This window comes from Artemia franciscana, chromosome 8 (genome assembly GCF_032884065.1).
Source record: "Artemia franciscana chromosome 8, ASM3288406v1, whole genome shotgun sequence".
Classification (NCBI taxonomy): domain Eukaryota; kingdom Metazoa; phylum Arthropoda; class Branchiopoda; order Anostraca; family Artemiidae; genus Artemia; species Artemia franciscana.
Window position 1 is genome coordinate 48,111,751 of NC_088870.1, and position 15,236 is coordinate 48,126,986.

Below are 15,236 nucleotides of genomic sequence, written 5' to 3' on the forward strand. Positions count from 1 at the left end.
TAAACTTCAGAGAGGGCAAATTTGACTGGAGATTGAAATTTGTAGTTCACTTTTTAGGAGTCAAAAGAAATCGAAGGGCAACTACCTCCTCCTTCACGCCCTATTTTCCTGAAACCCATCCGATAAGAACTTTGAGATAATCTTTTCTTTTTTTTTAAATTGTTGAAATATCATATAACGATAACTTCGAGGTCAATAGAATCCCTTTTTGAAAGAGAGATCGGAGGCAGACTAGCCCCCCAGGCCCCTATTTCCCCAAATACATCCAACACAAATCTGAGATGGCCATTTTGTTAAAAATAATTTAAAGGTCAGATAACAAAACTCAGGTGTTGACACAACCCTCAAGGGCTCGGGGGCAGGCGTTGTAAGTTACATCCGTGGGGCACACATGTTTCTTATGGAAAGGATGCTTTTATACGCTTTAGAGAGGGCTCATTTGACAAAAAGTTAAAGTTCTAGTTTACTTTTTAAGATTCAAAAGAAATCTGTTGGAAACTATCCTCCCCCATGCCCTTTTTTCCCAAACCCATCCAACAAAAATTTTAAGCTATTTTGTTAAAAATAGTTCAAAGGTCAGGTAAGAACAATTCCGGTTCGATACAGCCCCACGGCTGAGGGTATTGTAAGTTATGCCCTGGGGGCGTATATGCTTCTTATTGAAGGAATACTCATGTAAATTTCAGAGGGGGCTCATTTGAATGGAAATTCAAAGCTAGCTCTAGTTCACTTTTTAAGAGTCAAAAGAGATCAGAGGGCAACTATTCCGGCCACGTCCTTTTTTCCCTGATCCCATCAAACACAAATTCTGAGAAAGCCTTTTTTTAAAATAGTTCAAAGGTCGGATAAGAAAAACTCCGGTTTCGACAAAACCCCCAAGGGCCTGGGGGCAGGAATTTTAAGTTTTGTCCATGGGGCATATATGGTTCTTATACTAGAGATGCTCGCTTAAACTTCAGAGAGTGCTCATTTGATTGGAAACCGAAAGTTCTAGTTCACTTTTTAAAAGTCAAAGGAGATCCGAGGGCAACTAGCCCCTCCACGCCTCTCTTTCCCAAAATACACCATTTATCAAAATTTTGAGATAGCCTTTTTGTTGGGAAATAATTCAAAAGTCAGATAAAAAAAACTAAGGTACCGATGCGACCCCGTAGGACCCAGGGGCAGTCGTTGTATGTTATGCTCTGGGGGCATATATGGTTCTTATGGAAGGGATTCTTACGTAAACTTCAAAAGGCCTAATTTGATTGAAAACTGAAAGCTCTAGTTCACTTTTTAATATTCAAAAGAGATCTGAAGCCAACTAGCCCCCCCCCCCCACTAGCCCTTTTTCCTCAAAACAATCCGATACAAATCTTGAGGTGCCTACTTTTTCAAAATAGTTCAAACATCAGATAAAAAACTTCGGAGTCGACACAATCCCCCAGAGCCTGGGAGCATGTATTTTAAGTTATGCCCCAGAGGCGTATGTCAAAATATATCCTAGCGCCACTACCCCTCTTAGCCTCTTTCTCCCCAAATACGTTCGAAATAAATTTGGAGATAGCCATTTTGTTGAAAATAGTTTAAAAATCAAATTACAGAAATTCCGGGGTGGACACGTCCACCCAAAGCGCGGGGACAAGTGTTGCAAGCTACGCTCCGAGAGCATATAAGGTTATATGTAAAGGAGTGGTCGCATAAACTTCAGAGATGGCTCGTTTAACTGGAAATTGAAGGTTCTAGTAACCTTTTTAAGAGTCATCAAAAGTGATCGGAGCGTATCTATTCCCCCCCACGCTTTTTTCCCCAAATACATCCGATAAAATTTTGAGATAACAATTTTGTTCAAGACAGTCCAAGCTCAAACTACTGTAAGCTAGGGGTTGAGAAATCCCCCATAGCACCCGGGACATAGATTGTAACTTATGTAAGTTGTCAGTTCTTAATAATTAAAAGTGATCAAAGAGTAACTAGTCCCCCCCCTTGTGCCTTTTTTCTCCAAATGCATGTAATCTAAATTTTGAAAGATCCACTTTGTTCCACAAAGTACAAAATTCAAATTACTATAACTTAGGTGTTGAGAAATCCCCCCTGTCCTCAGGGCAAGGATTGTCATTTGTGTAAATTGCCAACTATTAGAATATAGGTTCTGTAGAAGGGATGGTCGTATTAACTTTGGAGGGGTCTCAAACAGCCTTATTTTCAAAAAAGGGGGAAACACCTCCTAAAAGTCCTAGAATCTTAATGAAAGCTACATCATCACATTAAGCGTATCAGAGAGCTAAATCTTTATCAGTAATATAAAAAAAACTTTTTTTCAACTGAAAGTAAGGAGTAACATTGAAACTTAAAACGAACAGAAATTATTACGTTTATGAGAGGGCTCGTCCCCTCGTCAATACTTTGCTGTTCGCGCTAAAGTATTTTTAGCAATTCCAAAAGAGCTATTTATTCCACTTAAACGGCATTTATGATTCATGTTCCATTCTTAAAGAATTGGAACAAAATTCAAACTTTAGTGTAAAGAGCGAGGTATTGATGAAGGGACGAACCTCCTCATATTACGTATATGATAAAGTTCGCCCCCTCGTCAATACCTCGCTCTTTACGCTAAAGTTTGAATTTTGTAAAATAAGGACCGATAAAAATATTAGATGTCACTGCTTAGTTGAGTTATGTAAAACTTGATTGAATATTTATTTTATGAGAATTCAATAATGCATAAGGTAATATCTTTGGAGGACGGGGGGAATCAAATAAGAGGAAAAAACGAAGCAACAAAAATATACCTATAGTCACACAAAGGTCTGGAGTCCATGGACTGAAAAATCTATTTAACGTCAACAAAAGGAACAGTAAGAAGAGTGAAGTTACGTGACTCATAACAATCTGTCCTTGTAGATTTTGTAGTTCAGGCAAAAGAAGATGAACAACCAGAGTTGCCAATACGAAAGGAAGAGCTATCATGTAAAACCAGGGAAAAAGTGTTACTTCTATTTCATCGTGGACATCAGCTCCACAAATAAGTCCAACCTTGTGAGAAAAGCAGAAAATTAATTCTAGTGTATTAGCTTCATGGATATCTGTATTTCTTTTGTATAGCTTTAATCAGAGGTTGTAGAGACTGTATAACTATCCTCAGCCCCCTCCCACCTTGCTAGCCTGAAAAATTTCAGAACAAGCGAAAGAGATATGAATAGTAATAGAAAGAATGAGGAAGAAAGGAAGAGAGAGAAAGGGAAGATTTTACTATAAGAGGGACTTAGGGCCATGATTTTTAAAGCGGGAGGGGGGCTAAAAACACTCAATCTTTTTCTAATTTTTCAGGAACAGTCCCTGTTTTTTTTCCTATACCTCTCATATGTCTATTGCTATGTCTATCAATATTTCAGAGAAAACATTTCTATTGGAAACTGTTTTATTTTACCACATAAATATAATAAAGGTGTAAAACCGACAAAAAAGCTAGCTGAGTCAGTAGATCATCAGACTCTTAATCTCAAGGTCAAGGTCATGGGTCCAACTTTGCTGTCGGTTTTTTTTTTTTTTTTTTTTTTTTTTACTGGAAGAAGTAGAGATGTGAAGTATATATTTCCTTTGGATTAAAGATGCATTAGTGGACCAAAGCACGATAAACTAGACTAAAATGTGCATAGCAACTGGACAAAGAATGAAAAAAAAGACACTGAATCGGAAAAAAAGTTCGGAAAAGCGCAGTTACTATGTAGACACCTGCTTAACCATAAGCTCCCCAGTCTCACGGTGGCTAAGCTTGCATAGCCAAAGTGCAAACCCCCACTCCACGTCAAAGGATTGGCAAAACCAATATTTTAAACTTCGCCTCGAATAACATAGGCCCAAAAGCTAGCCTTTTGCTAGCCAAAAACTAACCCTTTTGGCTAATACAAATAGAATGAAATAGAAGTAGAATATATTTTTGCCGTTGGGCAGGAAAACCCAAAGGGCAATTTGATACACTAGACGAGGCTTTCCATTGCGAATTTCATTCCATATTCGGGCTATATAGTGAATGCAATACTCCACCGTCGCAAGCTTCTTTTTTTATGAAACATGTAATCTTCGGCAGTAGTGAGAATCAAATTAAACAAATAGAAACATGTGGTAAAAACCAGTAGAAAAAAACGAACAGTTAAAAACATACGGCGCCAGAAAATAGCTTTTTCTTTGTAGTCAAAAGATTGACAATATTCAAATATTTACGGTCGAAAGGAGTATTCAAATTTAATTAATCACTTATGCTTATTTATTTCCTGGATTTAACGTGGCAACACCAATGAAATGTAAGTAGTGACAGTATGATTACTTTTATGAGAGCCCTATCCCTAGATTCCATGAGATACCTATTCCATCATTCCATGACAGCCAGCATGTGTTTGTTATGTCATAGGGAATTCTTTCTAACAGACGTACGTGTTAATTACGTAATTGGAGTTGACATACACACGCAATCTTGAGTGACTTGATGGATTCCTTGAGGGTGACGTAATCCCGCATGACAAGCTATACTTCAGTGGCCCCTGAAGACCCCCGCTTGTAATTGAGCACGGTACGCACTTGGGTGTTCAGTAAACATGGAGGCATCCGTGGGAGATGACGAAACCTCAAACGTGGGTGTTACGTAATGGCGATGCACATGGGGGTATTACGTAATGGTGGCGCAAACGTGAGACGTCAGTTAATGGCAGTACATACGTAGGATGTTATGTAATGACGGTTCAAACGTGGGTGTTAAGCAATGGTGGTGTACACATAAAATGTCAATTAATGACAGAGCACACATGGGATGCTACGAAATGACATTGCACACGTGGGATGTGACGTAGCCTTACACGTAAGTATAACATAACGAGGTATATGTAGGTGTTACGTAAAGGCGGTGCACACGTGAGATGATACGTATGACAGCATACACGTGGGGTGTTGCGTAATTACAGTACACGCATAGGTGTTACATAATACTTTAAGAGTTTTTTCTTCAGGATTTTTTATTCCTTCAAAGCGTTTTTTCTTCTTGTCTCGATGCGTTTTTCTTTTCTTTCAATGTATTTTTTTCTTTCAAGGCGTTTTTTTAATTTTGAGATCTCATTTTTCGTTCTATGCGTTTTTCTCCGTGAACCTTGATATTCTACTGATTTATGTCCCCATTAGGATTCAAAAGGGCATTTCCTTCCAATGGAATAGTGTTAACGAGGTGGATTATGCATTTAAATTTTTCTCTTCGTGAAACATGTACATTGATTTTTCCAATCAAGGAACTTATTTTGTTCATGGGACTTGTTGCGTGCTAATTTTTGTTGGTCGAACTTGTTGCGTATTCATTTTTACTCATGAAACTTATGGCATGTTAATTTTTCTCTTAGTGAAGCTTGTACATTGATTTTTTTTTTCTCCTTTCGAAACTTATTTTGTTCATGGAACTTTTTGCTTCATGGATGATTTTTGCTCGTGAAACTTGTTGCAAGTTGATTTTTCTCTTCGTGAAACTTGTACATTGATCTTTCTCCTTGTGAAACTGTCTTTGTTCATGAAACTTGCTGTATGATGATTTTTGTTCGCGGAACTTGTTGCGAGTTGATTTTTGTTCGTAAAAAACGTGTTACATGTTGATTTTTTTCTTCGTTAAACTTGTACATTTTTTCCTCGAGAATCTGATTTTCTTCATGGAAAGTTTCACAAGGAGAAAAATTCAAGAAAGTATTTCACAAAGAGCAAAATCAATATGTACCAAGTCTCATGAACAACAAACAGCACGGTGTAAAGTCCATGAACAATACCAATTTCAAGAGGAGAAAAATCAATTTATAAGTTTCACGAAGAGAAAAATCAACATGCAATAATTTTCATGAACAAAAATCAGCATGTAAAAAGTTCAACATGCAATCAACATGCAACAAGTTCCAAGAACAAAATAAGTTTCAAGATGAGAAAACAAATATAGAAGTTTCACGAAGAGAAAAATCAACATGTAACAAGTTTCACGAACAAAAACAGGAAACTACCAGTTCCACGACAGCGAAAACTCAGCTTGCAACAATTCCATGAATAAAATCAGTTTCACGAAGAGAAAAATCAATGTACAAGTTTCAAGAATAGAAAAGAGAACACGCAAAAAGTTTCACCCATGAACAAAAATATGCACAAAGCAAGTTCCATGAACCAAATCAGTTTCACGTGGAGAGAATCAATGCACAAGTTTTACGAATAGAAAAATCGACATGCAACAAGTTTCATGGACAAAAATCAGCAAGCAACCAGTTCCACAGGCAAAAATGAGCAAGCAACAAGTTCTATGAGCAAAATCAATTTCATAAGAAGAAAAATCAATATACAAGTTTCAAGAAGAGTAAAAATCAACATGCAACAAGATTCACGAAAAAAACCGGCCCACAACAAGTTCCAAGAACAAAATCAGTTTCACGAGGATAAAAATTAATGTATGAGTTTCACGAAGTGAAAATTCAACGCGAACAAGTTTCAAAGACAAAAAAAATCAACGAGTAGCAAGTTCCACGAAAGAAAATCAGCACGCAAAAAGTTCCATAAACAAGATCAACTTCATGAGGAGAAATATCAATTTATAAATTTCACGAAGAAAAAAATAACATTCAGCAAGTTCAAGAACAGGAATCAGCACACAACAAGTTCCACGAATAAACTTCAGCACGCAAAACATTCCATGAATAATATCGGTTTCTCGAGAAGAAAAATCAATGTAATGCTTTACGAAGAGAAAAACAACATGTGATAAGTTTCACAAACAAAACACAGTACGCAACAACTTTCATGAACAGAAATCTTCGCGTAACTACTTCCATGAACAAAATCAGTTTCATGAGATAGAAAAAGGCGTAAAAACTTCACAAAGAGAAAAAATTAGCAAACAACAAGTACCACGAACAAAAATAAGGACGCAACAAGTTCCATTAACAAAACGAGTTTCACGAGTAGAAAAATCATTTTACAAGTTTCACGAACAGAAAGAATAAATATGCAAAAAGTTTCACAAACAGGAATCAGAACACAACAAGTTCCACAAACCAAATCAATGCAAAGTTTCACGGACAGAAGAACGGACACGCAATAAAGACCACGAACAAAAATCATCGCATATTAACTTCTATGAAAAAATCAGATTCATGAGATAGGACAAAACAATGTAAAAGTTTTTCGAATAGAAAAATCAACATGCAACAAGTTCCATAAACAAAATTGAGCACGCAACAAGTTCCACGAACAAAATCAGTTTCATGGGAAGAAAAATAAACATGCAAAAAGTTTTACGAACGAAAATCAGCACGCAACAAGCTCCAAGAACAAAAATAAGCAAGCAAAAGGTTCCACGAACATAAATAAGCCCACAACAAGTTCCACAAACATAAATCATCAAATTACAAGTTCCATGAACAAAATCAGCTTCACAAAGATAAAAATCAATGTAAGTTTCACGAAGAGAAAAATCAACATGCAACAGTTTCAACCACAAGAATCAGTATGCAAAAAGTTTCACGAGAAAATCCGTTTCACGAGTATAAAAATCAATGTACAAGGTTCACGTAGAGAAAATCAACATTGCAACGGCTTTCACGAACAAAAATCAGAAATAAGTTCCAAGAACAAAAATCATCACTCAACAAGTTCAATGAATGAAATAAACTTCACAAAGAGAAAAATCAATATACAAGTTTCATGAAGAGTAAATCAACACGCAACAAGTTTCACGAACAGAAATCAGCGACAACAAATTCCATGAACAAAAATCAGCACGCAACAAGTTCCATGAAACAAAATCAGGTTTTCGAGAATGAAAATCAATATACATGTATCAAAAAGAGAAAAAATCCACATGCAACATCTTTCACAAACAAATATCAACAAGTTCGATGAAAAAATCAGCACGCAACAAGTTCCATGGACACAATTCGTTTCAAAAGAGAAACATCAGTGTATAAGTTTAACGAAGACAAAATCAACATACAATTAGTTCTATAACCAAAACTGAGCAAGCAACAAGTTCCACAAACTAAAAAATTAGCACGCAACAGGTTCCATCACCAAAATCGTTCTTTAAAGTTAAGACAGGAGATATTAAAATGATTTTTCAGCAGTAGAGGACTAAAATATAACATCCAGTCAAAGAAATGAGTTATTTTCACTAAGACCTCTCAAAAATTTAAAATCTCAAAAATTTATCTCTAATAACAACCCTCACCCCTCTGGAATTGCTTTCTAGGGTGGGCTAGCCACATTTTGTCACGGTGGCGTGAAAATGCTTTGCCTTGGCTCAAAGAAACGTAGAATTTGGATTAAAACTTTTCAGAAAAACTCTTAATTTGGTTTAAGTTTATCTCTAATTGCAAATGTCTCCACTGAAATTGGTTGCTAAGGGGCCCCGTTTGAATTGGATGTTAGGGAACCCCTGCTGGAATAGCTGGCTAAGGTCAAATTGGAACTCGTTTCTAAGTCTCCGGTGGCAATGAATGTTAGGGGGCCCCACTGGAATTCCTCAGTAGCGGTTGGGTCAGCTATTGGGTTTCACAGGCTGAGAATTGTCATACAACATCGCAATTTAACAATGAAATGGCAGATTTCTGCTGTTCAAATAAAAACAATGGTATTTTATGTTTATAAATTTATTTTTTAGAGAAAAAGGATGAAACACCCTTAGGTGTGATAATATTCGCCCTTGACTGTGTCATCGGTGTTGGTATATTTTGTCACACTGGCCTCAATCACTAGGAGTCATTGGAAGAAACGCTTTTCTTCCGAAATTTTCTTCTTCCGAATGTTTTTTCATTAAATTAAACGATCGATTATAGTGCAAAGTAATATTTTTGCAGGAAAATGCTACCCGGAAATGCTATTTATGTGACAATGCCAGCCATAGGATGCCATATGTCAGCAATTCAGAGTCTGAGGCTGGGAATCACCATGGAATATCGCCTTCTAGCAATGAAATGGCATTTTTGCGCTGTTCGAATAAAAACAATGGTCATTTTTTAGTTTATAAGTATATTTTTAATTAAAAAAGCTGAAAAAGACTTACATGTGATAATATGCCCCAAGAGGGTGTCTTCGGGGGGGGGGGGTATATGGTGCTACGCTGGCTAGGAGGCATCAGAAAAAACACTAATGGAGGTTTTACATTAAGTTTAAATGTTCGATTCTATTGTAAACAAATATTTTTGTAGGAAATGCCCCAAAAATGCCATAAATGCGATAATGCCTGCAAGATGGTACCACAAGCTAGGCATTGTTGCCACAGACTGGGAATTAAAAGAAAATAATACCAAGACAAAAGAACAGAACATAGAATTAAGTCACATGTCTTGTGCCCCCATTTTCCTAAGTTTTAAGTAAACTTAGATCATTCTCTAAAAAAACATCTCTAAACGTTCTCTAAGAAGGAATATTTTCCTATGTTTTGAGTAGGTTAATTTGATATTCTAAGAAAACAGCTCTAAATATTCGCTAGGAAGGACCCCCTAAATGCTAAGTACATATCGCCAAGAAGTGAGAAATCACTAAATCTTGGTTTATAATACCCTTCTAAACCATTGCTTAAAAACCAGGTGCACTTCCAATATAATTCAAGTAATCGATTTCCCCCTCTGCGTGTTAATTATTGCAGTCATAGGAAACAGGCAATTCATTTGCCTGTTTCCACCTTACGAACAGGGATTTCTCCTTACGTGCAATATGCCAATTTGTATAATGTATTAGCCGAATAGAAATATTAGAAAGGTTTTCATAGTTCACCTGGTTAACGCTTCATTTCATTGGATGGATATACACTTTCGAATTGTAATGGGGACATAAATCATTAAAATATAAAGGTTCCTTGAGAAAAACGCAAGGAAATAAAAACGAAATATCAAAATGAAAAAAAAATGCCTTGAAAGAAGAAAAAAACATAGAAAGACAAACGTATTCCCAAGAAAAAATATCTTAAAGCATTATGTAACACCGATGTTTGAACCGTCATTACGTAACGCACCACGTGTGCGTTGTCATTACGTAACATCTCACGTGTGCAATTCAATTACGTGATATCTCACGTGTATGCTTCCAGTACGTAACACCCACGTGTGCACCGACATTGCTTAACACCCTACATGTACGCTGCATTTACGTGACACCTTACGTGTGCGCTGTCATTAAGTGACACCCACGTGTGCACCGCCAATACGTAACACCAATGTGTAAGATTTTGTCACATTCCACGCGTGCCCCCGTCACTACGTAGCACCCATGTGTGCACTGTACTCAGTTACAACCGGGGTTCCCGGCGGGCCCCTGAATTCTAGCATGTCACGCGATATTACGTCATTTTCAATAAATCCATTAAGTCACGCAAGGTTGCGTGGCCCTCAATTCCAATAACGTAATTAACACCTGTGTCTCTTCGGAAACATTCCCTATGACGTAACAAACACCTGCTGGCTGTCATGGAATAACGGAATAGGGCTCTCATGGAATTCAGGGGCTAGTTCTCTCATGGAATCCAGGGACAGGGCTCTCATAAAAGTAATTATGCTGTCACTACTAATGAATTACAAACGTTTAAAAAATCACAATTATGTAAAAACCCAAAGAAGATCTTAGAAAATGCCCAATTTAATGTATGAGCAGTATACATAAGATGTGTTCAGAGAACGAAAAAGGATGTTTTGATTTTGATGTCCTTGTTACTTTGCGTGATTAGTATCTTTGTTCTACTTTTTATTATAAACCTGACCATGGTTCTTAAAATAAAAGCATCTTACCATATATGTTTGATTTTTGCTTACGAGGGCTTCTACGCAGTAAGTGCTGTGGACTTCATAAGGAAAAACTGAAAGTTTTCCTCCAGGAATAATACCAAAGCTAGGTTGTTCAAAGAGATCGTAGTCCACTATTTCCTAGAAGACATGAATGAGGATAGAATTGTTTTTTTATATCGTAAAAAAGGGCAAGTTCCTTAGATTCTGCACCAAACCTTTAGCTAATAAAGATTACATGTTTACCGAAAAAGCGAGACTTTGTAGTAAAATCTAAAATGATTCCAGTACTTGTCGGTTATTGGAAACCCACCCAAGAAGTGACAAAAAGGTAAAGGATGTGGCACTAGACTCTTAAGGTCCGAACTTCACCCAAGAAGTGAAGTTACGTTAATTCTAGTGATTAAACATGATGAAAAGATAATACTTTTGAACCAAAATAACGGAAACCTAACATAACCTAAGCTAACCTAACCCTTACCCACCCCTATATATTAAGCATTTAGTTAAAGTATAGCTAAATCGTAGTTTTTGTCACTCAGAATAAGCTAATCATAACCAACTCCAGACAGGCAAACCGGTTGTTGCCGAATATTACACTACGTAATTCTTGAATGTGTTTCGTTTAACAGAGAACTACAAATGATTCTTTAAAAAGAAGAGGTTGTTTTTTTTCTATTTTAAGCTCTGTCTTAACTATAAATTTTAACATTGCAAAACACTACAAAACATCTTCACTTTGTTTGCAAAATTGCCCGTTTTGTTCGGGATTATTAAACAGCACACGGAAAAAATGTGATTGCTATCCCACATAGATTTTAAGTGTCAATTTAGACGAAGAAAAAAGACAGGAGTATGGAGCAACGTCAACACTTAGTAAAAAAAATGCTATATATGTGACGGTATATAGTAAATTTTTATAAACAGTACACCTAATTTGTATTGTATATATTACATAAAGTCATCTCCCCAAGCCACCCTCCCATCTCTCTTAAGTCTATTCTTTTACAGAAGAAAATCATTCATCGAAAAATAAATTCAATTTATAAATTCAAATCAAATTAAAATTCAAATTAAACTAAATTTCAAAACGAAATAAACTCAAATTTATTTCTTTAACATTTTCATATGTTGACAATTGCGATCGTGCCATTTCAAGAACTTTGACATTCAAAGAAAACAAAGATATTGGTCAAGCTATAAGTTAAGGCCGTATCCAGGGGGAGCAGGGGGTTTGACCCCCCAGAATGTTTTTCCAGATTCAAAAATGCATATAAACAAATTGTTTGTGCGTTTTTTGGTCTTTTGATGTAACCCGAACAAAAATCATTTCGTAATCCCTCTCCCCCAAAAAAAACCTGGATACGGGCCCGCCATGAGAAAGTGTGTCAAGTGAGATTAGCTTAAAACTTCATGGCTGTTATTTACACTAATCCACTATTAAAACCATTCAGTTCAAGATCGAGTCTTAATTTTGCTGGAAACCGGTTTTAGAGGTGAACGAAAAGTCAGAACCACATTCTTGTGGAGATGAATCCTTTTATTAAGTAGTGTGATTGCTCTTGCTCAAAGACTACTTTACATTTTCAATTTTTTCGTTTCTTCTTCAATAATTTAGTTGCAAATGCAAACTATGAAAAGGAAAAATGAAAAAGGGACAGACTTTCTTAAAGATAGGAATTAAGCATGTTAAGACCTACAATTCGAATAAACCCTTGTTGACAATGTTTTGATCCCTAACAGGCGCACTTTTATGGCTCCAAGTCAAGGGTATGTTACCCTATCCTTTCTCCCCTTCCAAAACGATCACCCCGAACTCCCAGAGAGATTAACAAAACCACATAAGTGTTAAAATTCAAGGATACTTAGGTTGTCTCTAAAAGAAAAGAAAGTACATCCAGACCTCTCCAATATGCACCTCCTTCTGTCCATGTTAACAAATCCTGGGCCGAAGTCGAATTGAAGCTAAAATAGTCCTGTAGTCACAAGTAGTCACAAATTGAAGACCAAATTGAACATAAACTAAAATAACCCAGTCCTTAAAAGTAGTCATAAATTAAACGCCAAAATTGAATATAAACTAAAATGGCCCAGGAGTCACAAGTAGTCATAATTTTAAGACAACATTGAGTATAAGTAAAAATAGCCATAGCCATTTGTGAATACTCACAAGTACTCACAAATTGAATAGCCCAGTACTCACATCTACTCACCAATTAAAGACATAACTTGAATATAAACTAATATAGCCCAGTACTCACAAGAGATTTACAATCCAGGAGTTTTCTCGGTGTGCTCAGTACTGTGAAACTACTGTCTGTTATTTCATTTCCTTCTGAATCTAAAAATAACGGATAAAGGTTCGCCTTCGCTTTGGTACATTGGTACTGGTCGTTAAAGATGTCGTTTTCCTGAAAATAAAAAAAAATGAATCTAGATAAATTTTGATTCTGAAATCAGTCCCGTTTTTATTTACCATTTTATTTTTATTGCCTGTTTTTATTTGCAGCACATATTCAAATAGTCTACTAACAAAACAATACACATTAATAGAACGATAATTAGAGCAAGCACTGTGGTCCTTACCCCTCTTAACAATAGAAGATACAACCGGATACAACCGGATACAAACGGACAAAAAACTATCTGTCACTATGGACTGTGCTAAGCAAATCTGAAACAGTAACTCCAAATGCTTCAACCTGCTCAAGACAATAATTAAATATAAAAAAACTAGTTTTTTTAACTAAAAGAAAGGAGCGACATTAAAACTTAAAACAAACAGAAATTACTCTGTATATGAAATGGGTTGTCCCCTCCTCAACACCTCGCTCTTTACGCTAGAGCTTTTAATTGTTTTAAAAAGTAGAATTGTGGCAAAGAGTCAAACTTTAGCGTAAAGAGCGAGGGTCTGTTCGTTTTAATTTTTAATGTCGCTCCTTACTTTCAGTTAAAAAACTAGTTTTTTTTAATTTAATTTCTGAACGTTTTTGAATTAATGGATGTTTGATTTTGGCTCTCCGCATATAAATTATTAAAATGAAATTTGTATATTAATTTTTTGGGCTAAATGGCTTTCTCTTAGTTTTGATCAGACGATTTTAAGAATTAAGGGGTGGGGAAGGAGGCCTAGCTGCCCTCCAATTTTTCGGTCACTTAAAAAGGCTACTAGAAATTTTAATTTTTAACGAACATTTTTATTAGTAAAAAATATACGTAACTTAAGAATTAACTTACTTAACAAACTTTTATATTCTTATATTTTTATTATGTGTACGAGGGGGTTTGTACTCTCGTTAATACCTCGCTCTTTACACTAAATCGTAAGTTTTGTCCCAATTCTTTAAGAATGACCCCTGAATCAATAAGGCCGTAGAATAAATAGTTGAAATTACTAAAAATACTTTAGCATAAAGAGCGAGGTATTTATCTCCTCCTAAATACCTCGCGTTTAATCTGAAGTATTTTTAGAACCCCTCATATGCGTAATAATCTCTGTTCGTTTTAAATTCCAATGCTGTTCCTTACTTTCAATTGAAAAATCGTTTTCATGTTTATTTTTTCATTGTTTTTTTTATAGCAATGCTAGAAAATCCTGCGCCCTTTTCATTGAATTTTTCTTCCCCCATGACATATTCCTCCAAGGAAATATCCTCCCACATAGCCCCCTCCCATCAACCCCACCCCCGAAACCAAAAAAAAATAATCCCCCTGAAAACGTCCGTACAGTTCCCAATAACCATTACTATATGTAAACACTGGTCAAAGTTTGTAACTTGCAGCCCCTCCCCCAGGGATTGTGGAGGAGTAAGTCATTCCAAAGACATAGTTATTATAGTTTTCGACTATGCGGAACAAAATGGCTATCTCAAAATTTTAATCTGTTGACTTTTGGAAAAAAATGAGCGTGGGAGGGGGCCTAGATGCCCTCTAATTTTTTTGATCACTTAAAAAAGGTACTAGAACTTTTCATTTCCGTAAGAATGAGCCCTCTTGCGACACTCTAGGACCACTTGGTCGATACGATGACCCCTGGGGAAAAGAAAAAAAAATAAACAAACAAATAAACACGCACCCGTGATTTGTCTTCTGGCAAAAAAAAAAATACGAAATTCCACATTTTTTTAGATAGGAGCTTGAAATTTTTGCTATAGGGTTCTCTGATACGCCGAATGCTAATGTGTGATTTTCGTTAAGATTCTATGACTTTTAAAGGATGTTTACCCCTGTTTTCCAAAATAAGGCAAATTTTCTCAGGCTCGTAACTTTTGATGACAAAGACTAAACTAATTGAAACTTATATATTTAGAATCAGCGTGAAAATCCGATTCTTTTTATGTATCTTTTAGCATCAAAATTACTACAGTTCGTCACCACAAACCGTATGATAAACAAAAAAAAATGTAGCAAAGACCATCACTATCGAGATACAGTTGTTCCGAATCTAGAGATCTATACTATACAGTTGATTTGGGT

The 15,236-nt window shown here is 36.1% G+C and overlaps 1 protein-coding gene across 1 annotated transcript in view; it reads right to left on the reverse strand.

The window, feature by feature from the left end:
• LOC136030509 (uncharacterized) overlaps positions 1 to 15,236 on the reverse strand; it is a 54,709-nt gene that overhangs the window by 27,810 nt on the left and 11,663 nt on the right. Inside the window, exons 2-4 of the mRNA XM_065709529.1 lie at positions 13,022 to 13,171; positions 10,767 to 10,901; positions 2,772 to 3,015 (exon numbers count right to left, since the gene is read on the reverse strand). Of these exons, the coding sequence (XP_065565601.1) occupies positions 2,772 to 3,015; positions 10,767 to 10,901; positions 13,022 to 13,171 (529 nt within the window). The remainder of the gene's footprint in view (positions 1 to 2,771; positions 3,016 to 10,766; positions 10,902 to 13,021; positions 13,172 to 15,236) is intronic.